At 35.4% G+C, this 23,561-nt stretch overlaps 2 protein-coding genes and 1 non-coding gene across 9 annotated transcripts; 1 reads left to right on the top strand and 2 right to left on the bottom strand.

Annotated features, from left to right (window-relative positions):
• Nucleotides 1-501: 501 nt before the first annotated feature.
• Nucleotides 502-7,684, bottom strand: LOC137742038 (probable NOT transcription complex subunit VIP2). 7 transcript variants are annotated; one of them, XM_068481776.1, is made up of 15 exons: nt 7,557-7,684; nt 6,129-6,261; nt 5,404-5,509; nt 5,155-5,333; nt 4,946-4,994; nt 4,613-4,831; nt 3,701-3,907; nt 3,521-3,622; nt 2,503-2,594; nt 2,211-2,393; nt 1,478-1,903; nt 1,330-1,382; nt 1,209-1,250; nt 803-947; nt 502-716 (listed from the first exon to the last, which is right to left on the bottom strand). In XM_068481776.1, exons 2-15 carry the CDS (start codon nt 6,144-6,146, stop codon nt 657-659), a joined length of 1,881 nt encoding a protein of 626 aa, XP_068337877.1. In that variant the 5' UTR covers nt 6,147-6,261; nt 7,557-7,684; the 3' UTR covers nt 502-656. The 7 variants fall into 7 exon arrangements, with proteins under 7 accessions (XP_068337877.1, XP_068337878.1, XP_068337872.1 ...); XM_068481777.1 differs by having other exon boundaries at nt 2,503-2,591; XM_068481771.1 differs by having other exon boundaries at nt 4,613-4,994.
• LOC137743967 (small nucleolar RNA snoR35) lies at nt 5,404-5,481 on the top strand. Its single transcript, XR_011069572.1, has one exon. It is a non-coding gene; the product is annotated as a small nucleolar RNA snoR35 (small nucleolar RNA).
• Nucleotides 7,685-9,557: 1,873 nt separating the features above from the next.
• Nucleotides 9,558-14,138, bottom strand: LOC137743097 (uncharacterized protein At1g24485). The gene is made up of 9 exons (XM_068483008.1): nt 14,066-14,138; nt 13,168-13,687; nt 12,008-12,483; nt 11,417-11,549; nt 11,221-11,289; nt 11,003-11,074; nt 10,845-10,916; nt 10,334-10,575; nt 9,558-9,742 (listed from the first exon to the last, which is right to left on the bottom strand). Exons 1-9 carry the CDS (start codon nt 14,136-14,138, stop codon nt 9,558-9,560), a joined length of 1,842 nt encoding a protein of 613 aa, XP_068339109.1.
• Between the last annotated feature and the right edge of the window lie 9,423 nt (nt 14,139-23,561).

The raw sequence follows: 23,561 nt of genomic DNA, 5'->3' as shown, positions 1-23,561 counted from the left end.
AATATAATCAAAAGATTGCCTCTCTAACTTTTCATTGAAGGCCACTCTAGACAACTCAACGTATAAAGGGAAATAATTTCCGCTGTTTTTTGTTTCTATAAATTCCTGTTTATTTTCGCTTTTAATTCTCCCTTGATCTTTTTTTCTGGAAAAAATAATTCGCCGTTAATTTTATTCAATTCAAGGACCAAAAATAAACAGGGGGTGAGCCGGTGACAAAAGCGTGCAAAACTCACTTCCCTATATAAAGCACCAAGGAGATACTCAAAACTTCAAACAATGCTTCTAACAATGGTTGAAATTTTACAAAACACTTTTGTCCATACAAGCACTTTGATAGCAAAATTTCAACCAATCAGTTGACCCTTTTAAAAATCAAACTATTGTTAAGTAACAAATTTTACCTCCAATGCTTAAACCTTGCAGCCCAGCGTCAAAGCAGCAGCTACTTCAGACAACAGTTATCGTTCGAGCAGTCGCATAAATTGGTAAAAACAGAAGGGTAAGAAGCTGATTAGCTGAACACGGCAATAAGGTGCACAAGACAATTGCTTACAATTGCTAAATTGAAGGAACATTGATACGAGAAACTGATTTACGTTCTAATGAATGAAATCCATCAACTGAAACTTTACATTCTAAAAATATTAAGACCGTCAATGCTGTGGTAACACCGGTCTCTTCTCCAACAACTCGTAATGCACAAGAAAATTATCCTACGCATAAAATATAGGTTCAACTCAGGGGACTACAATTTGTCAAGTTAGGATAAAATGCACGAAATATAAATCAATCAGTTTACCTTTCGGATAGTTTCAAAGGTATTGGGATCAAAGCAGTGATAAGATCCTCTCTCAAACGTGTTGGTCTTCACAAGTGGCTCCATGTTGGGTACTCTTATGAACCATAGGCGGTGTTCCTTGTGATAAAACCAGCCTCTATTATTGCTGCCAACAATAAATGTCATACAACATTTTAGTGCACACCAATCAAAGCTTGTTTATATATATTGCTGAACATTAAACACTCTTATGTCGTAAAAAGAAGGTCACATAGGATTTAAAGCATGATCTCAAAGAAACTGTTAAGAGGTCAAGAGTATTCCATCGCTAAAAGCTCTTAAGTGGACAAACGTACACATATTATGGGGTTTTTAAACTTTTTATATAAGGGAAATAATACAAATTTATAAACAAATGAACGCTTACAGTTCATTGGCAGCATATAATTGGGCCTCGTCTTTGGGCATGCTGCAAACAAAAAAGAATGACTCCGTGAGTTCAATACTTTGAAAATTGAAAATAACTTGAGAGGTCCAACAACAAGCACCTGTAAAAGATATAGAACAACGTTTCCACGGAAAACTTTGAAAAATACCCTTTCTGCAGCCACCAAAGTGAGTTTAGAGCACAGAGGCACAATATGCATGAAGAAGATTGAATTTGAAAAAAGATTTTTAATAAAAAGAACAGCTCACATGTAGTGCAGGCGGTTGTTTAGCATAGTAACATTGGGGAACACTAAACTCTGGATCACCCTTAGCTGGCTCGTCAGACCACGGGGAACCAAAAGTCTTGTGAAGGTTTTCTGTTGAATTCAAGTTTAATCCAAGTGTTGTCAAATCAATTCCAAGTGCAAGGGATGTAAGATCAGGATCACTCATCCTTATGACACTTAACAATCCAAGCAAACCAAATAGGTCTGGAGCAGATTGCGCTGACTGCATCGATTTCATTCCCTGATCCCTAAATGATTGATTGCCAGCTGACATCTGGTGCAGGCGAAACTGGGATTGATTTTGTTGTTGATACTGCTGAATAAGCTGGTCATATGAACCCATACCAGAAACTGAATTGGCAGAATTCAGAGGTCTTAATCCAATGCCAGGAGGTCCTCCACTAGTCTGAATCAAAAGTTTTAGATGTTAGATCCCACAATTACTAAAGAATTTAAATACATGCTTATAACTCAAGCTTTTCCCGATCTGAGGATAAAAAACCATTCAACTTTCCTGATGTACTAGAATCGACTTATTTGGACCAACAAATCATTCTGAATCAAATCATTAGATATAATACCTACAATCATAAGAATATGTTTTTCAATCCACGTTAAATGACACCATAAGAATAAAATCACCATACAATCTATCCCCACAGTGAAACCCCATTATAACAAAAAGAATAATTTGTGAAACCAAACTACCAGACCTGTGAATGATATGTTGAATGTGATGATGGGAATATGTCTGAACCATGCATATGGAGAAGATCCTGATTGTTTACTTGTGAAAACGAGACACCACTACTGCTGACTGATGGAGCATGTTGTTGCTGTTGTGGCCTATGAGAAGAATAAGTTCCCCCCAAGTTAAATCCTGAAGACCGTCCCATCTGCAAAACAATATACATAGATATAAGGGCTTAGAGCAATTTGCAGCAAGTAATAATCCAAGGGGAAGGGGGAAAAAGACTCTTCTTTGATTTAGAGCTTAGAACCCACTGGGAAGTGCTGAGATTGCATCATCGACACAGCATTGTCATGGAGTTGTTCTTTCTGGTGCATATTGATCCCATATTCAGCATCACCACCTGCTGAAGATCTAATAATAAGGTCAAAAATGCAAGTGGGCCAGCAGCCTCCCCTACAGGAATGTTGTTCAACTATTCATGCAGTATGCATATGTGGTAAAAACGACATAATGCTAAGTCCTTGGGGTTATCCTAAGTAGTGAGGGAGGAGGCAATGGTTTAGGAGTATGATAGGTCAAGGGTTACATGATTACATCCCTTCAGTTGTAACAAAAAAAAATGGTAGATGAAAGATATATTGGCACCCATGGTTATCTGAAACCACCTAGTTCCTCAGCTCAAAGGGTGCCCTTCTATCCATCCTTCCACAATTCTCCATCCACTCAACCACACCAACCCACCAAAGAGAAAAAAGAATAAAAGCCCCAAAACCCCAAAACGAATCCATTATCACAAGTCTACCTCTGTCGCCGACAATTGTAATGCACTTTCCTCATACACAACTACAGAACACAATGGGGGATGGTAGGATAAATTAGGTAGAAATTAAAGGATGAACATAGCAAGTATATTGGAGGCTACATTATTTTGTGAAGAGGTCAGCATACTAGCAAAATGGCAAGTCATTTAGGAATTCTGTCCACTATTTTCATAGATTAGTAACTAATTTAATTTTTGAAACACAAGAGAAGGATGTCCTTCAAGATAATATAGTGGAAGTAGGAGCAATTGACTAGAAGAGCAAAACTCCTTTCCGATTCTTCTATTTCATATGAATACCCTCAATCTTCTAAAACTTGGAAATAAAAATGCAAAATCACCAAAAAAAAAATGACAGGTCAAAGACTACTAACATCTGAAAATCACTTCCGAAGAAACATTTCTCAAAATATTAAATTTCAAACTCTAGTCTTGGTTAAATTTAAAATTCAAATTATGCAACTGCAAAAACAAATATTCTAATCAACTTATAAATGAATATATCGCACCTTTAAATCCTGGTAAAGCTGGAAAGTCCTCATTTTGGATACTGAACTCTTGGTTCTGTTGAACAATAGGACTAACACCAAGGCCTTGTTTTCGTAGTGAACCTAAAAAAAATTTCTGTATATTATATTCCAATTACTGTATAGGATGCAACCAAAACTGCACCATATTTCTTTACTAACCCAACTGCCCCTGAGGCCCTCCCGCAGAACTAGGACGACTTGTTAATGAAGGGAAATCATTGATGTCAAAAGGAGAACTGTCATTAGAATTCACATCATTCATTATTCCCATCGAGCTCAAATTATTCACTTGGACATGGCTTTGAGAAAGTGGACCACCAGCATTAGGGTAAGAATTTCCTAGCATCGAAATTACTTGCGGAGACCCTGAAACCAGAAAATTATGTACAGGAAGATTCCATAAGTAAAATTTGATAAAATGATAAAACAATTTCATTTCAGCACCAGACATCCATATGCAATAACAACCAGTACAGCTGAGCCTGCTAGTTCTTGGACTGCTATTCAAACCTAAAAACTAAGGAACTACACCAAACTGTGTTACAACAGTTCAGCAGAATCCACCAAGGTATTAAAAAAAATTATAGTATTTGCATTGATTACCAAATTAATAAGCAAACGAAATCTTATAACAAATCGTGAACCAGAGCTCAAATTCATTTCAAACATCAAATCTTACTAGAACCTAAGTCATCAGTCTCATAGCTAAGGCCTTCCACAGTAGGCTGATAAAATTGAGTTCGTTTCCAATTTTGTAGGAATCAAATTCATACAATAGTCCAAAAAATTTGAGTTCTATGAGCGTGATTCCAACTCTGAGCTCAATATATTGAACTCATGAGTTTGATTCCTATACAATAAATGACAAACGTTCTAAAAGAAAATGGAATAACCAATATGAGAATAAAAATTGGACGGATTCTGCAACTAATAGATATAACTCATGTCTATCAAACTCATACCATTGTAGTAATTGCGTTATAGGAATCAAACTCACCTTAACCACTGCAGCAGGCCTAACTATAGTTATAAAGCACGAAAAGAACTAATTCCATAAGGAAGGCAATATACCTTGTGGTAGCACGCCACTCATCAAGCGATTTTGCCCTTGTACAGTTAAACTTCCAGATCCACTATTTCCGCTTAAATTCAGACGAGAAGCAAGACCAGGCACCGACAAGCCTCCACCAGTGCTAATACTCCTCCCAATGTTTCCCCCACCAACCATGTTTCCCATGGAACTTGTAATCCGAGGACCTGCATTTCCCAAAATTGGGGACACGCCCAATCCTGAAACAGCACTCCGGTTACCAATTGCAGCAGATGTAGGGAGAATCCCAGGAATAGAACCGCCAATTCCATTTGTGCTACTACTAAATCCAGGGTTTCCTACTACACTTATACCTCCTCTATTAGTGACTCCTGAATGTGCATGGGAGCTTCCATGAGATAACTGCAAAAACAGTTTTTTTTTTAAGGAAAATATGGGAGAAGAGTAAAATACAAGACAAAGAATGACAGAGAGACGCAGAGAGAGGCAGAGAGAGAGGTCCATCGATTATGTCACTACTCTCAAAACTACAATCAGCATACGAAATACATATCCCATGTACCTGAGACAAAGCAACAGGAAGGTTATTTGATGTGAATCGTCCGCCAGAGAGGCTTCCAGCTGGTTGTTGGACTCCACCAGAAGGAACATTATTTATTGTTGAGTTTCTTGATGTTAATGTACCTGGCATGTTGGGAACATTGAAGCTCCCATGAATATTATGCAATCCCTGCATACTTCCTGCAGAAAGAAACTTGAAATTTCACTAACATTGACACTAACACAAGAAACTCAAGCAATAGTAACCCACCTGAGTGATGAAAAACAGGAGAAGCTGCACCAGATTGACCAGAGAAAGATGACGCAAATCGCCCACTACTGTCTGGGAGATTTGAGGCTGATCCGTTTAGAGAAGACTGCAACCAAAAACAAATTAGGTTTCACTTCATAAATGAACAAATTATACAACACATATGAAACACAAAACACATATCAACACTAGAGACTTTAAATTCCTCTTAATCCTAAAAATCACGACCGCAACAATAACTGCAAGGAATACAATATTTGGCACCATTCTGTCTAAAACATAAAATTAGAAAAACTATTCAATATTGTAACAATTCTCGTATACTGCAAAAATAATTATAGTTCATCATGCAAACCATAACACTAATAAACAATAGACATGCATGAAATCACCAAAAATTTAGAAACAAAAGCATACAGCATCATGGTCTGACCATAAACTATTTGCAAATAAAGTGCAAATCCTAACGAGCATTTCACGACAATGTTAAAATTGAAGGAGAAAAAAGCCGTGTATAAGTGCAAGTGCTTGGAAAGATACATGAACAGACAAATGACACATTTCTTTCAAAAACAAATCCAGAGTTCAATCATTAAACCATCCAAAACCTTAAATGATTAGACAGACTTGTTGGGAAAAAGATAACATTTTGAGTCAAGAAGACAATCTTAATATCTTATAAACAAAATTTACTGTAGAGAAGTGATATGGACAAAAGACTGTACATTAAGTAAACCCGACATTGCATGAGCATCAAAAGGTCATGCAATAACGCATTCCTTGCTTCCTTGCCGAGAAATAACCCTTCCTTGTGCGAACAACTTGATATATCTTCTCTGTTAACAAATCACCTATAGCCTGAAAAGGACAACTTGATAAATCTTCTTTTTTGACAAATAGCCTACAGATGCATCCATAATAATTCAATAACTTGGCATCAACTTTAGTACAAAATAATTCCACACAGATACACAACCAACACACGCAAACACACATATGAGAGATTATGGTACAGTACAAGTATTTATTTCATTTCTTTTAAAACCCAGGACTCAACATGTCAACCTTGCTGACACAGCTTCTAAACTGGATCCACTGCCTACCCCTACAATCTTTGGGGGAATGAAACACTAGTCATTGCAAGGTAGGTACCTTGGGCTTTCTAACCTGAGACCACAAGGTACAAACCGTTGTTCTTAAGTCCCAAACTGGGTTTTCTTAGGCAAGGAATTGACACACTATAATCAGCTTTACAGAAACCCAAAATCTTCTACATATTAATTTTGCAATGACCAACTAAATTACTAATGCAATGTATCTCCTGCAGCATAAGGTGTCCAGATTTTTTATGAACTCTCGACTTCCCAAATGCAAATGAAACTATCAATTACTATAACAGCATTAAAAATCAGATTCCCACAGATGGTATTTTCAATTACCATATCAAGTTCCATAAAATGAAAAGGTAAACTATACAATATCTTAAAGGTGAGCAATCCCAAGAAGAAAATTACAGAGTTCTCCAGTAACGTTCTCAGATTCCCACAGACTTAACCATCTGCTTCCCAATTTCAAATGCACTTTAACTCGCTGAAAAGATTTTCAAAAACATCTAACACCATTTCAAAATCAAAACCCGACACCGGAACGTTGTAATATGCTTCACCAAAGATTAACTCATAATTCGAGACGTTCCACAAACTACCCCATTTTCAATCGCTAAAATATTCATATCCAGTAAATTAGCAGTTTAATTTTCTTCTCTGAGACTAAAACGAAAATTTAAAAATAAGAAATTAAAAAAAATTAAAAAAAAAAGAAAGGAAAAGATCTCACGCCATAAATTATAACGAATACAAAAACTAACACTTAAATCATAAACTCCAATACTTTCTGGTTTCTTCATTAATCCGAATTTTCTCGACAGCCAAGCAAAATGCAACGCAACGCACACTAGCCTCAGTCATTTCGATGTTAAAATCCTAAAATCAAAAACCTCTCTCAAAAACCCTAGGAGAGAGAGCGATGTTGCTAGGGCACCAAAACCAAAATTTCCTCAACAGTCACAGGCGCGAGGATCCACAAAAGAGGAACGAACTCGGACCGAGTCGGGATCGAGTCCGGGTCGGAGAGAGAGAGGAGAGAGTTAGTACCTGAGGGAGCAGATCAGCGAGAGCGAGGGTTTGGAGGTCTGAGTCAAACAGCGAGTTAGATTGCCCTAAAGAGAGAAGAGGAGAACGTCAGAGCAGAAAGAAAATGTCGAGATTTTTCGATGATAAAGTTCGGTGTAGGGAGAAGAGAAAAGATCGTATGCGGCGGCGAGTACGTGTGGTGGAGTGGGCCGCAGTCTGTGGCTATTGGGTGACTGTTGGATCTGATAATTTAGGTGGGCCTGGGTGCAGTGTAATAAAGGAAAATGGTAATTTAGTGAGGAGAATCTCGACTGCCAATTGTCGATTGTGGTTTGTTTCTATTGCCCAAAACAAAAGTTGTAATTTTTTTTACTTTTATAACGAAATGAAAATAAATTTTTGCTTATAAAACTTTTTTTTTTTTTTAACAAATGATGTAATGTATATTAAGAAGTACGGGATTAGGCTAAGTCTCACAATGGAGTAGCAATAATATAGTTTAAATTCGTCTTTGACGATAATTGACCTAAAACCTTTAATTTACAAAAAAAAAAAAATATCACTAGACTGTAATATTAACTGGCAAAAACATTTTTTGTTAGATAAAACATCATAAGATAAAAATCGGGAATAAAAGCATAATTTTTTTTGTGAAAAAATCTTCAATTCTTATATATTAAGGTGGTATACTTGATTTCTTGACTTTAGTTGTAATTTAGAAGTTTTATTTAAAACATTTTTTCTCGAGAAGATCTTTTTTTTTTTTTTAGGAAAAAAAAGTCGGAAATACAGGTATATACATCAAGTGTCATATTATAATTGTTTTGATTTTTTTTTTTTTTTCAAATTTTCAACCAATTATACTCTAATAATTGATGCACCAAACTGTATACTCAGCACATTGAATTGTGCAAGGATACAGGGATCATCTGCACAGAATTTTTGAACAAAGCATATTCATGTTTTCCATAGAATATCTCAAGAGTGTTGCTATCTACACACCTTTTTTACCTTCCACACATTTCATGTAAATTTATGTCATTTGACCCTCTTCAGCTCATTCGACCGACAATCGAAAATTAAGAGAATGCCGCTACTATCCCAGTGGGCTTTTTAGCAGGTGATCTGCTATTGAAGTGAAGAGTGCTGCCCCTTTTCGGCTGGGCCCATAAGGGCCACTGTTGCGGCATGAGCACCTTCTTGATACCATCTCACTCATGTCAAAACGAGAAGAGATTCTCTTTGGATCTCTTTCACCAAAATTACCGGATCAAATGATTTGAGTCTTTTAAATTTTATCTAACGGTAAAAAATTATTATAACATTTAAGGGGTCAAAACAGATAGGTCGTTTGATGAAATTTCAAAGGTCCGGATTACTTGATCCTGTGATCTTGGTGAAAAAGATCCGAAAATGATCTCTTCTCATTTAAACACACTTCACCTCTTTCTCCAACTCTCCAATCCCTTTTTTTTAATTGAAGGTAACGAACTCAGAACTCCCCAATCCCTTAACTCCATAGAGTTGCATAAATTGTGTCGAAGAATGCACCGGATGAACAAATCATCTTCTGTAATGGTTTTGAGGATGAAATACAAAACAATCAATGTTATGGGTGTTTTAGCCATTAGATTTAATTTCTACAATAATTAGATATTATATTTTCAATCGGTGTTGTGTACTACTGAAGAAAAATTAGAGAATGTAACTTTTTGTAATGCTTTTTCATTTGCGAATATTATTGACACTCTAAATAGTCACCGTGTGGTAACCAGATTAATATAAGTCGTTTAGAAGGTAGAATTGAGTGTAGAGCTTAAATTATGTTTGAACTTTGTGGCACGTTCAGAAATTCCAGCATCTAGCTAGCTTGTGAAACTGCAATTTATTCGACACTTCTTATTGATGGAGGGAAACAAATAAAATTAAAAATTAAAAAACACAACTATGTATGAATACAATTTTGACTCACACATGGCACAACTATAAACAAAAGATGACCGCCCGGCGACGGCGAGCCACTTAATAGAGTGGCCTTTCTTCGTTCTGTTGAGGTGTTAGATCTGGTGTTGTTGGGGCACTTTGCCCTTGAATATTCACCTCAAACTGATTCATTGCTACTTCTGCATATTTCCCCACCATCTGGGGATCCATTGGCCCTCCTTGTGGTGGCTGGCCGTTAGGCATGTTGCCACCACCATTTTGCCCTGTAAAATGCACAAAAATAGGAGTCACAATAGTTCATAATTTCAAGCATATAGACTAATTACTAAAATATTGAGTAAATCCGCATAGCTTGTCGTTGTGTATCATGACACTAACATGAGAGAATCTGGAATCATCAGGTCGTTGAATTAAATGATTGTTTGGACCATTTAATATTTTGTAAGTATATATATAGACACGTTATTGACTACTGACACGTTAGTCATACTATTGATACTTCGAATACATGTTTGTCGATATGCTTGTCAGTAGAAATCTAGGTGAAAAGTAAATCCTAATGTGAGGACATCTTATTATAGGTGGCTAGATAAGACACACGGTCAAACTCTTCAACCTAAGATTTTCCCACTAACAAAATCGAGACTTACATACAATATGCCACTAAGGTGGTATTGTAAAATCATGCGTTATTAGTTTAGAGTATCATCAACGTAGGTGAAAAGTTGTTTGTCACGTGATAAGTCATACTACTTTTAATTGGACAGATAGGTCGCTACCTAGGTTTACTACCTCTTTTAACGTGATGTATTACACAATATCATACTTAGAGATTAGGTTGTATGCTTAATTACCTGCATAGTGTGCTGCAATTGCCGCTCTTCTCCTGGTACCGCTGCTTATAACACAAACTATGATTACCACAATGACCACAAAAACAATGATAGCTGGAACTGTAACTCCAATAATTAACGGTAGCTTGCTGCTTTTCTTCTTGCTGCTACCACCACCACTAGAAGAGCCATTATCACTATCAGCTGGAATTATTGTCTTACAGGACGCGCCGGCGGCACAAAGATCAGGATTTCCCGACGACCTTCCTCCCCAGAAAATAGAAGTTCAAACTGTCAACACAAAAGCAAAGAAAAAATATATACATATATGCAAAAACAGAACCGGTTCTAAACTCTTTTTTTGTTTAAATAAAATAAAAAATAGAACTTGAGGAATTCTAACCCGATAATAATATGTCACTAAATCGTAGCTCGTATAATATGATCTAGTTTTCATATTTTAAAAAAAAATTGTTATCAATTCTATTTGTCCATATTACATCAAGGGAGAAAAAGGAATAAGTATACTTACACTAATTTCAGTTTGCTATTCGTTGAAATTGTGGTGGGAATGGGTCCACTGAGTTTATTGTCTGCTAAGTTCCTAATAGAGGAGAAAATTTATGGTTAATTATACAGAAATTAGCAAGAATATAATCTTCTAGGAGACATTTTCTGGGGAAATATTACAATTGGGTTAGTTTGGGTAAGGTGCCAAGAAAATCAGGAATGGCTCCACCCAAGCTGTTGTTGTGCATGTCTCTGCATATTCAGAAAATAATTTGCAAGTGACATGGTTAGAATCTGAAAAACTATCTAAACAGGTTCCTTTTTTTATTTAATTATATTTTTCAGTTTATATTATTTTCTTTTCACCAACTAACTAGCTGTGTTCAGTGATAGCTTACATTGTCTGAAGAGCATCAAGGGAGCTGAAGTCTGGAAGTTGGCCAGAGAGGCCATAGCCACTCAGATACCTGAAAACCTCAAGTGCGTTACAAATTAATGAATATAATATAAATTGAAAATTGAATATAATATAAATTGAAATTTTAACATAAAAATAAAAGGGTTTACTTAGAAAAAAAATTAAAGTATAATTACAGTGCTGTTACGCGGGGTGTAGTATCAGAACTGCAATTGACCCAGTCCCAGGTAAATGGAGAAGGGAGGCATGGGTCACCAGTCCATTCCTGTAATATACTGAACTTGTCTTGCAATATCCCTAACCCTGTCACTGATATGTAGCAAAAGAAAACCCACAAAAAAGGAAAAAATTCGTCAATTTTCTGATTGTAATAACTAGAAAATGCACACACAAAATAATGAGCTCATTGATGGTCATATAATGATATGAAATGTAAATCATGCTATGTTATTAGGTTCTTAATATGATCAACGCTATTGAGCGCCTTGTTTTCAATGATTCATGTTCACATGTCAACGTGAGCAGTAGTACTATATCCCGGAAATCCTCAAATCGTGTTCCTTTATAGTATATCGTACAGTTAGTTTTCGTTAGGTACTGTTCATGTTTAACTTTAAATAAAAATATTTAGAATGATTTTTGATCTTACGATGTACGATGAACGAACATTTGAGGATCCTCAAGATCCTTACGAAGAGGATCCGGAGAGGATCCTCATTCGTGCATGAATTATCATAGTATGATAAGATTAAGGACTCGATACCAACCGTCATTGCTATCCGTTCCACCCGTTAACGGACCACTGACATAATAAACTTCCATGGCATTAATCAACGGAGGAAGTGTCGAATCGGCGGTAGCTACCAGAGAAATATTTGTGCTGGAAGAAGCAGTAATGTTGGTAATAGACATCTCCGTGACAGTTCCATAGACAGGAACAATGGGGTCCGACTCCGACTTGCCGTCGATGTAAATCTCGAAGGATCTGGTCTCGGACGTGGTCAGTTGGCTCATTTCGGTGAAGTACATGATGATGTAGATGGGAACTTTATCGGTCGGAAGATCAGTGCCCAGACTAATTGATACGGAGGGTTTTGAGGTAGTTATTGCATACTGGAAAGCAGCAGCTGGAGGCTGATCTGGCACAGAGGTATCAATAATATGTAGATCGTTTGTGAGTTTTACTAATCCATCTCCTCCCTCCACTGGCTCCCAAATCCGATCATAATCATCACTTGGGTACCTGGAAAACCCACACACATATAAATATATCAATATCGCATGGAATTTGATTGTCTCATGAAATAAATAAATTGAAGTCAACTTAAATAGGATTAGTATTATACTATAGACTTTTGATAAACTATGGACTGTGTATGGATCCTACATCCAATCCATTGTCAGGCTTTGGGTTAAGTTGACTTAAAATTTGGCCTAGTTAAATTGAGTATGTGGATATAGTACTACTATTCACGTTCACATGAGCGACTGTTGTTAGTTTTTCTTTAATCTCTAATAGATTTATTGTTAGTCTCTCGTGAACATGTGATTGATTATTGCTAAACGTAAATCTAGGTGAGCTCACATGCAGTGGAGCTTACAAGTATATATGCCACCAAAATTGTTTATATGCTCACGTTCACATGAGCGATTGTTAGTTTTTCTTTAATCTCTAACAGATTTATTGTCGGTCTCTAGTGAACATGTTGGATTATTGCTAAATGTAAATCTAGGTGAGCACACATGCAGTGGAGCTTACAAGTATATACGGCCACCAAAATTGTTTATATGACACAAGTGAATGACTAATAATGTTAGAGTCGTCATCAAATTTATTCACTAAATAATGTGCCTATAGAGGTGTAAAGTATAGAAAGAAAAAAGAAAGGCGTCAAAATGCTTGAATTATAAGCAACCTTTTATATACCTTATATTATCAGTTGCACCATAAGCAACCCTTCTTGTATGAACCATAGCATATTCAGCGTCGACATGGCTGTACATATCCGTGCCCAAGCCCCCGATCTCGATAGCTGATATAAACGGAAGCTGGTTAGGCTTCGTTTGAGCAAGACAAATCTCTATAAAATCACCGTTGGCGACATAAACTAGTTCTTTATACACAAGATCAGTGGCTGAAGTTATGACGCCGGCCCAATAGTTCCCGTCCAGTAGAAGAGCAAATTCAGGAGGAGATGATTTCTTGTCATAGTTTCCATAAAAGAAAGATGCTCGCACAAGAAACTGAGCCCCCTTTTCTGCTTTGATGGAGTAACAGTTTCTTTTCCTGGTTGAAAACACTCTCAAGGTGGTCAACACACGAGCCACTCCGTTTGTGGTTTGAACCACTTGGGATTTTCCACCTGAAACAAATTCCTCGTCTCCAACCCATTTGATCGTATTTTCGTCCGTGAACGAATCCGATGACCCGCAATCGATGCTAACAACTGCAGATGAATCATGTGTAAGCAAGAAAAAGAGGTATTAGTTTGATACAAAACATACAAGGATGGTATCCAACACGGTGATGCTATACGGCAACTGTGTATCCGAATTCTAAAATAGTCATCATACACTCATTCAAATGCAAAATCTCTCCATCACTTTTAAAATGACAAAAACAACTTTTTTAAAGTTAAGAAAATGAAATCTAAGAACAAAAAAATACAAGAATAATCTTATTTGTATCAAATTTACTAACATATCGCATTTATGACATACTGATTACTAAAGTACATTTACTTATAAGGTATGAAATTAAATTACGAATATAAAGCGTAAATAGATAACTTAATAAACGTAGTACAAATAATTGTGTTACTCACGATTAGCGGATACAGATAACAGAGACAGAGCTACGAGGAGTAACACTAACAACAGTACTATGGAGCTAGCCATGGTGATTGGTGAGCACTGAGGACAAAATAAGAGGCACATATTATTGGTAATAAGCCTTTCCCATATATAGTGATAGTTGGTTGATCTTGATCCTTACATTAAGGGCATTGACTTGCCGAATGTGGAGTTTTTCTTGCCAATAATACTAGTTGCATGTTGGTAGTAAAGGAATTGTATCCAGTGGGAATTTCCTCTATATTTTAGTTGTCATCAGATGAGCTCACACTCATATGAGACCGAAGAGTTGTAGAGACTAGAACCAATAGAATTGCATAGTGTCTTTTTTTCTTAGGGGATTTGATTTCCTGTAAGAATTTTCTCTTCGTGCATATCTTGTTTATTTAGACTTTAAGATTGAATAAATTAAATGAAAATTAACAAATAAAAATAGATAGTACTTGTATTTCCTCATGAAAGAGGAATGGATGTATCTCACTCTTTGCAAATAATTTGTTAATCTTCTTTCAAAGAGCATCTTTACAAAAAACAACCATTCGCGTTAGTCATCGTTTATGCATTAAAATGTATGGATTTAGTCGACGACATAAATGCTAAGTAACATATTCATGATGAACCGTTTATTAATTCCATAATTTGAATGATTGAACGATATTCATTCGAATGATTTTTTGTAGTGATAATTTTCAAATAAAGTTTAAGAAATTGAATCTTTTGGATTATATGATTAACATATGTTTTCTTTAAGAGGTGAGATAAATGCATTTTTACATAGAAAGTTGAAAGTATTTTTTAACAAAGATAAACAAGCATACGCAAAAGGAGAAAAGAATGTGCGAAAATTATTTTTCTTTGCTTAAATGATTATTCTATCCGCTGTTCGCCAATTTGATTTGAAAGCATAGGTGAAGCTCCTGGACCTGAACGGAACCCACAAGATTATCTCTCTGTTGACTTTGACGTTAACTATAGCTCTCATTCGTTTGATTCTAGGGATCTCTATGGATTAAGAAGTAGTCAAAATCAACGGTTGGTGGTGAATTTCTGGGAAAGGAAGAGAGTGGACTTTATGAACTTAGAACAAGTTAAAGAGTAGACCCAGTCGCAGACAACGACATTTTTATGGAGATTAACGGCGTTGATATTCTTGTAATCATTGCTTATCATAAACAAGTTGGCAGTTGAAAAATAGGATGGAACGTGCATGAACGTGAATCTTCACATGAAGATAATGGGAAGAAGTTTTTGAAGATATAATCTTCATTAAGCAAGCAAGTCCACAATCAAATGTTACTAAACACTTGGTAGTTTGCTAGAGGTTGATTAGTGAAGGGGCCGCTTAAATTACATTTGATCAACTAGCTCGTAATTTAACGATAATAGAAGATATTTTAGATTCGATTTTCATTCATCTTTTGATAAAATAAAATAAAAAGCAAAACTTTTGTTTTTTTGTTTGACGTCAAACTAAAACTAGTTAGGGTTAGTTTAGAAACGCTTGAAGCACTTCTACTCAAAGCACTTTTATTGTAAGGGCCTCTATAAGAAGCACGTATAAAAATTTGGGTGAAGTGTTGATTTAGTTTATGAACTATCACTTCAGTGAAAATTAGTTCCCTAAATTATTTTTTTGGGTAAAATACGTCCCTAAATTCATTAAAAATTGCTAATTGCATCCTTACTATTAAGGTAAAGTGCCGATTTAATTAATCAATTATCATCTTAGTGAAAATTAGGTCCCTGAATTATTTTTCAGGTAAAATAAGTCCCTAAATAATTGCTAATTTTATCCCTACTATTATATTCAAAGCTATTTTTTCCAATTTTTTGTCAACTTAAGTCATTTGACACATTTTAAAGTCCAACACCGTCATTTTCTCAAGCTCTTCACATTTCATATAGGTTGTGAATCTAACGTCTAATTTACCCTCCAAAGTTACCTTTTTACACTATTTCTTTATGAAAAATTATCAATCTACCCTTTAATGTGTATCACATGCAAGTAAAGTGACTTAAACTGACTGAAAATTGAATAGAGTAGCTTCAAATATAATATTAGGGAAGTAATTTGCAGATTTTTATAATTCAATGACTGATTTTTTTGGAAAAATAGTTTAGGGACCTAATTTTCACTCAGGTGATAATTTAGGGACTGAATTGACAGTTCTTCCCTACTATTATATTCAAAACTATTTTATCTAATTTTTCGTCAACTTAAGTCACTTGACACACTTTACAGTGTAATACAACCTTTTCTAGCCTCTAAGCTCATATAGGTTGCGAATCTAATGTCTAATTTACCTTCCAAAATTAACTCCATACACTTTCTTTATGAAAAATTATCAATCTACCATCCAATATGTATTACATGCAAGTAACGTGACTTAAATTGATAGAAAATCGAATATAGTAGTTTTGAATCGAATATTATGAATGTAATTGACAGATTTTTATAATTCAATGACTAATTTTTATGGAAAAAAATAGTTTAGAGACTTAATTTTCACTAAGGTGATAATTCATGGACTCAAGGCCGGTCCACAAATTTTTGAGGCCTGGGACGACGTAAAAAAATGTGTCTTCATTTCATATAAAAAAAAAATTTGTTTTCACACGTAAAACATTGATAAAATTATATTTAGAAAGACACTTCAAACTCAATAATTTAGAAATACGGAATAATTAATTTATTTTGTATCAAGAGAAGGAAACTAAAAAGCTTCGGGCTTTCAAGTAGATAGAATATGAGTTTTGTTTTCTTATTTACTAACCTCGTCAATATAAGACTAAAAAAATATTAATGTTTTTGAGTCTTTAAGGATATGTATAAGTAATGAATGAATACTAAATTAAACATTTTGATGACACGTAATATTATTTGCAAATTTGGTCTAAAAATTTAGTCTACGCATTATTTTTTTGCTGAATATTAGGCTTGAATTGGAATAGATATTTAAAAATAGCAACCCACATAGCTACTAGCTAGTAAATAAATTAACAACTAAACAAAAATTTGTAAAAATTGAAAAAAATAAACATGCACATAACATTTCAAACTTAGGACCTCTCGTTAATTTTAAACAACAAAAATTATTGCTTCTAATTAAACTTCTTGATCATTTAGCCAAATTTTATAAATTTATACTATTATGAAAAGAAATTTGTAAAAATTGGAATCTAAATAAGCACACACGGTGTTTTGAACCTAAGACCTCTTCATTCATTTTAAACAACAAAACCACCCACTCTAGTTAAATTTCTTTGTCACTAAACCAAATTTTATAAATTTATACTCTTATAAAAACATATATAAATATATCAACCTAATAATTTTGGTGCCCCCAATTTTTTTGGGCCCCGGACAGTAGGCCTGCCCACATTGGGCCTGGGTCGAGTCATGGACTAATTGGCAGTTCACCCTAAATTTTTTGTTAAAACTTCAATTGCTTATTGAAAAAAGAACCAAAGTGTTTTTTGAAGGATTTGGATCCTCTCCTGAGCTAATGGAGAGGATCCTCCTGACCAATCATCGTGGGCTGTTGGATTTTTATCCAACAGCTACAATCATTATAACTTTAAAGAGACCCCCTGTTTGTAACCGTTAGATAAAAATCCAACGGTCCACGATGATTGGTCAGGAGGATCCTCTCCATTAGCTCAAGAGAGGATCCAAATCCTTTTTTGAAATAAGTATTTAAAGTGCTTTATGAAAAAAAGTATCTAGCAACTACTTTTTCTATAAACCACTTCCAAGTGATTTTTCGTACCCGGAAACGTTTTTGAACTTTTTCTTTTCAAACATTGTCAAAAGTGTTATTTAATAGTGTATCTAGGTAACACTTCTAAACATGCTCTTAATCACATTTAGGTCCTGGATAATAGTTTTTTTTTCATAACTATGGTCGTAATTAAAGCAAAATTAAGGTTGACAAAGAGATTTGTAAGACTTTTTAGTTTTCACGCCTTTGTTCAATAAATTTTATTATCAACTTATCATAAGCCGAATTTATTTTATTGTCCAAAGCAATATTTGCATAAACAGTATATCGAGCGTGTAAGGTCATCTCTAATCAACCTAGCTAAAAGGTTATAGGGCTAAATAACTTGAAATGACACGAAAACGGTCTCTAACCGGGGCTAGCCCAAAGGGCTTGTGGGCTCCACCAGGCCAAAATTTTGAAATCAAGCCAACCAGCTGGCCTATTCTAGCCTGCCAGCCAACCCCAGGCAACCCAAGAATTTGAATTGCAACAGTAACCTAGCGTCATGCTAACGTCATTTCTACATAATTTTCCTATAAATACCTAAGCTATTCATACACCATTTCTCACATAATTTTCACCATTCTATACTACCTTACCTCATTTTATTTCAATTCTTCACATTCTATTCTCTTACCTCTTCCAAAAATCTTTCCTTTAGTTTTTTCAATAATTTTCAAATGACGACATCTGCAATGAAAAGAAGGGCTTGGACCCGAAAAGATGATGAAATTCTTTGCATGGCTTGTAGATAGGTCTCGGAATGTAGTGTCAAGGGGAGTTCTCAAAACAAGTGAAGGTCTTTGGACTCATACGTCCAAGAAGTACTATGAGTTCTACGAAGGTACAACTCCACCGAATCCCCGAAATCACAAGAGTTGTTCTTCAAGATGGAAAAAAACATCTTCATCCAAGTTTGAATAAATGGCATCAAGCAGTGGTAAAGGACGGAAGCAGACATGAAAGCGAAGCCAATTACTATGACGAAGTGTTTTCACAAGTTATTTCAAAGATTTAATTATATTACATTTAATTTCCTTTAATTTTTGTAATTATATTTAAGGTGTAGTTTTTAAATTTAAGTTGTAGTTTTTAAACTTAATTTGTTGTAGTCTTTAAATTGAAGTTGTAATCTTTAAATTTAAGTTGTAGTTTTTAAATTGAAGTAGTTGAATCTTTAAATTTAAGTTGTGGCACTCAAAATATGTCCGAAAACCTTATTTTAATATGGTAGTTTAACTTAAGTAACCATATTAATTCAATTAAAATAATAAATTATATTTGGCATATGACCTTTTGGCCCCTTCAGTTGGTGATGGTTTTTTGTCAAAGGGTTATGTTTGCCTTATGGCCCTTTGGCCCCCTCGATTGGAGATGGTATAAAATATGGTATGACACTGTTCATTAAAATATTAATTTCTTGCAGGGTTATAAAGCTAGCCCTTTGGTTCTCATTCGGTTGGAGATGGCCTAACGTCTACTATTTTCATTTGACTCAGCTCCTTGAGGTGTGGATTTAATGGCAACTCATTTGGAATAAAGCTAAAATGTTGTCAACTAATTTCTTCATTACCAAATTCTAAGATCAATTTTCCCTTCAAAAAAAAATGCTGATATTGCTTTCATATACATTTTATTTTAGGAGAATGCTAGAGAGACTATTTTTAAGACCACAATTATAAGAGCGTCTCCAACAGTGAAGGCAAAGAAAATATACAAAATTGTACTATAATGGTTGACGTGACAAGTTGCCTACTTAATTGCCTCACAAAAAAAGTGCATCACTCCAATAGAATAGGCAAACCAAGTAGGCAAATTTTATTTATTATTTTATTTTCATCTCTAACATCTCTAACTATTTTTAAGACCACAATTATAAGAACGTCTCTAACAGTGAAGGCAAAGAAAATAGACAAAATTGTACTATAATGGTTGACGTGACAAATTGCTTACTTAATTGCCTCACAAAAAAAGTGCATCACTCCAATAGAATAGGCAAACCAAGTAGGCAAATTTTATTTATTATTTTATTTTCATCTCTAACATCTCTAACATCTCTAACATCTCCTCTTATCCTTTATTTTTGTCTCCTTCATCCATATGGAATACTTTATTATAAATATAAATGTGGAACCCTATTTGCCTATAATGTTGAAAGTAGGCAATTACATTGCTTACTTTGTGGGAGTAGGTAAACTTTGCCTACTCAATTGCCTACACCAAGCATGTTTTTGCTGACGTGGCTCATCAAAATAGGTTTAATTACCCATTTGCCTACTCCATTAGAAATGCTCTAAATCACCTTATATCGTGGTTGATGTGGCACGCCAAGTCATTAAGTATATTTTAAAACATTTAATCTCCTAATGAAAAATAATCACCCATATAAGCAATTATTTTTTTAGAAAACTTATATTCAATTTGATAAAAGAAAAATATTCATATACAAATTTTAATAGTAGAAAAACAGAATTAGGATATTTTAATATAAAGAGTCATTGAATAGGGAAGACCCAGAAAACAATGGAAGCTGGATTATTCCAAAGTGTAATTAAAAGGTCCACTAGTTCATAACGAAAGCTGGATTATAATTTTCTTACAACTTGCATTATCTCAAGAGATGCATGTTAATCTTTGACAAAAAAGACGAGATGCATGTTAATCTGATCATATCAGTGCAGATGTATTGACGTACAACATCTTAGCTGACACACATTGTAAGGAGGGGATCGTTGTAGAAGCAAAAATTGTGGTTGAAATGATGAATCATAGAGACATTGCACCTGATACGTTTACTTACAATTCGCTAATGGGTTGTTACTGCTTGCGAGGGGGAAATGGGTGATGCGCAAAAGGTTTTTGACCTAATGCTTAGCAAGGGCTCCATGGTTACTGCTTATAGTTATTACATACTAATAAATGTTGTAAGCATAGAAAGATAAATGAGGCACTGATGCTTTTTAGAGCAGTTCCACCAACCAACACCCTGTCTAAGTGCTCCAGCCTGCAAAACAGCCTGGCACCCAGCCCAAGCCAGGCAACAGACCAGCCCATTCGGATAGACCCAGAAGCCGACCTATTTGGCTGGAGCGTGCACAACACTCGCGACTGGATGCGAGTAGGAGACAAGGTTGCAGGCGACGGGGCCCGCTTGTCAGGCCACTTGCGTTTACCCAGATGAGGGCTACGTGGCCCTCCTCAGAGTCGTTGGATTTCCAACGGCTAGTTTTTGTAGACCGTTGGATTTCCAACGGTAAAAAAAAATTCAAATTTGACTTTTAAAATGGACCGTCCGATCACAGATCAACGGTCCACGTTTTTTTCACCAAAAATAAAAATAAAACAAAAAAAAAAGGCCCAACGGTCAGAATTTTGACCGTTGGCCACGTGGCAGCTCGTTGGTTGTTGGATTTGATTATTTTTCAAATCCAACGGTCCAGATTAATTACAACATTAAAATTTATTAAAAATTGTGAAATTTTTTTTTAAAATACAGAAAAATTTTAAAAAATTAATTTTTTTTCTATAAATACCTAACTCTCATCTTCCACCTTATACCACATTTCAATATTTTCTACACTTTCTACATTTGAATATTTTGTACACTTTAAGAGAAAAACATGACTTCGTGGAAGCTCATTGAAGATGTTACGTTGTGTGAATGTTGGGTTCACACTACTCATGACCCAATTACGGGTAATGAGATGGATAAGCGAGAAATGTGGAGTAAAATTACGAAATTGTTTTGCGATGTACATGGAAAAGATGCCAGATCTAGTCAAGGTCTTCAAGGTCAATGGAAAAAACTCAACGCATCCTTTACTTGTTGGAAAAATGCCATCTCTCATGCTTCTGGTAATCTGCATAGTGTGACAAGTTTAGCGGATCAGGTAACAATATTTTTATTTATTTATATGCATTCCACCCACATCAATATTTTAATTTATTTAATTTCTTATGTAATTTATATGCATTCCACGCCCATCAATATTTTAATTTATTTATTTGTGTTACACCCGTATTTTTTAATATTATCTTATCAAACATTTTTATAGACACTACAAGCACAAGCATTCTACAATGCAAAGAACCGTAACAAATCATTCAACAAATGGGAATGTTGGCAAATTGTCAAAGATTGCCCTAGATACAAAATTGTGGCAACCGGTCTAGAAGTTGTCATGCACGGTATGGGTCTACACAGTTCGCCAGAAGCAAACACGGCCAAACAAGAAGCCAACACATTTGAAGACACGGAAGGGACGCCTGAAGAAGTGCCGGAGACCCAACCGACTCGTCAGTCCCTCAGGCCTCAAGGTAAGAAGGCATCAAAGAAAAAAGGTTGTTCTTCCAAAAATGACTATACTAAATATATGGAGGAACTTGCTCGCCAAGGTGAATTGAACATGGCATGGGAAAAGGCTAAAGATGAGGAAAAAGCTACTGCTATGGCAGCAATAATAGCAGCTACTGAGGCTCGTGATGCGGCGGCTGAGAGACAAAGAGAAATAGTTAATCGAGAGAACGAGATGATTAGAGAAGCACTTCATCGAGAGAATGAGATGCTTAGAGAAGAAAGGATGGCTCAAGCAGATCGTGGCACTATGAACAAGTCTCTAGTAAGACTGTCTCCGAATTCAAAATATTTTTGGACATCAGAAAAAAGAGATGTCGTGCGAATGAGGCGTGCAAGAGATGCCGAAACAAGTCAAGGGGGTTCCAGCTACAAAAATCCTAGCAACGAAGATCCTAGCACCACATATCCTAACTCCACAAACTTTGTATAATTTCGTATTTATTTGTACTACTTTATTTAATTTGTTATGTAATTTCTTAACATTTTTAGAACTTTATTTAATTTCTTATGTAATTTCTTATTTATTTTTAGAACTTTATTTAATTTCTTATGTAATTTTTGTACTTTATTTAAATATTTGAATAAGATTACATAAACTCACCAAATAAACATTTAAAAAAAACACCAAATAAAATTACATAACCTCACCATATAAACTTAAAAAAAAAAAAACACACTAAATAAGATTACTTAAAAAACAATACACTTTATTCTTCAACCACAAACCTTATTTTAATTATGTTCGCCTTCATGCAATCCCCACTAGTGGTCAATCAAGTCATTCTGGCGGGTTATGTGCCAATATGGCTCTTGCAATGAAGTGTACCGCTGAACGATCAATTCATTGTAACGTCCATCCCGTTCTAACAGCTCGTGTTGCACCGGATCTTCGGTCCAGTCATGAGCATAGTAGATTTGTGTTCTTGAGTTGTTCATCAGATCCGGCTTGTATTCATCGATGGCATCATAATCATACTCGTCTTTAACAATCATGTTGTGGAGAATAATACACGTCATCATGATGGATCGAAGAGCCTCGACATCAAACATTCTAGCTGCAGTCCTGACAATCGCCCAATGAGCTTGCAGGATACCAAAACAACGCTCGACATCCTTCCTACACCCTTCTTGACACTTTGCGAAGTGTTTTTCTTTTTCACTCTGTGGATGTGGCACTGTTTTGACAAATGTTGACTACCTTGGGTAAATGCCATCTGCAAGGTAGTATGGTCCCTCGTATTTATTACCATTAACCCAATATGTGCATCTCGGCCCATTTCCTTGTAGCAGTTTGTCAAACACTGGAGATTGGGCAAGGACATTTAGGTCATTCTGAGCTCCTGGAAC

This window comes from Pyrus communis, chromosome 8 (assembly GCF_963583255.1).
Source record: "Pyrus communis chromosome 8, drPyrComm1.1, whole genome shotgun sequence".
Lineage (NCBI taxonomy): Eukaryota > Viridiplantae > Streptophyta > Magnoliopsida > Rosales > Rosaceae > Pyrus > Pyrus communis.
Note: the sequence above shows the minus strand (reverse complement) of the source record. Positions and strands in the feature narration are given on the sequence as shown.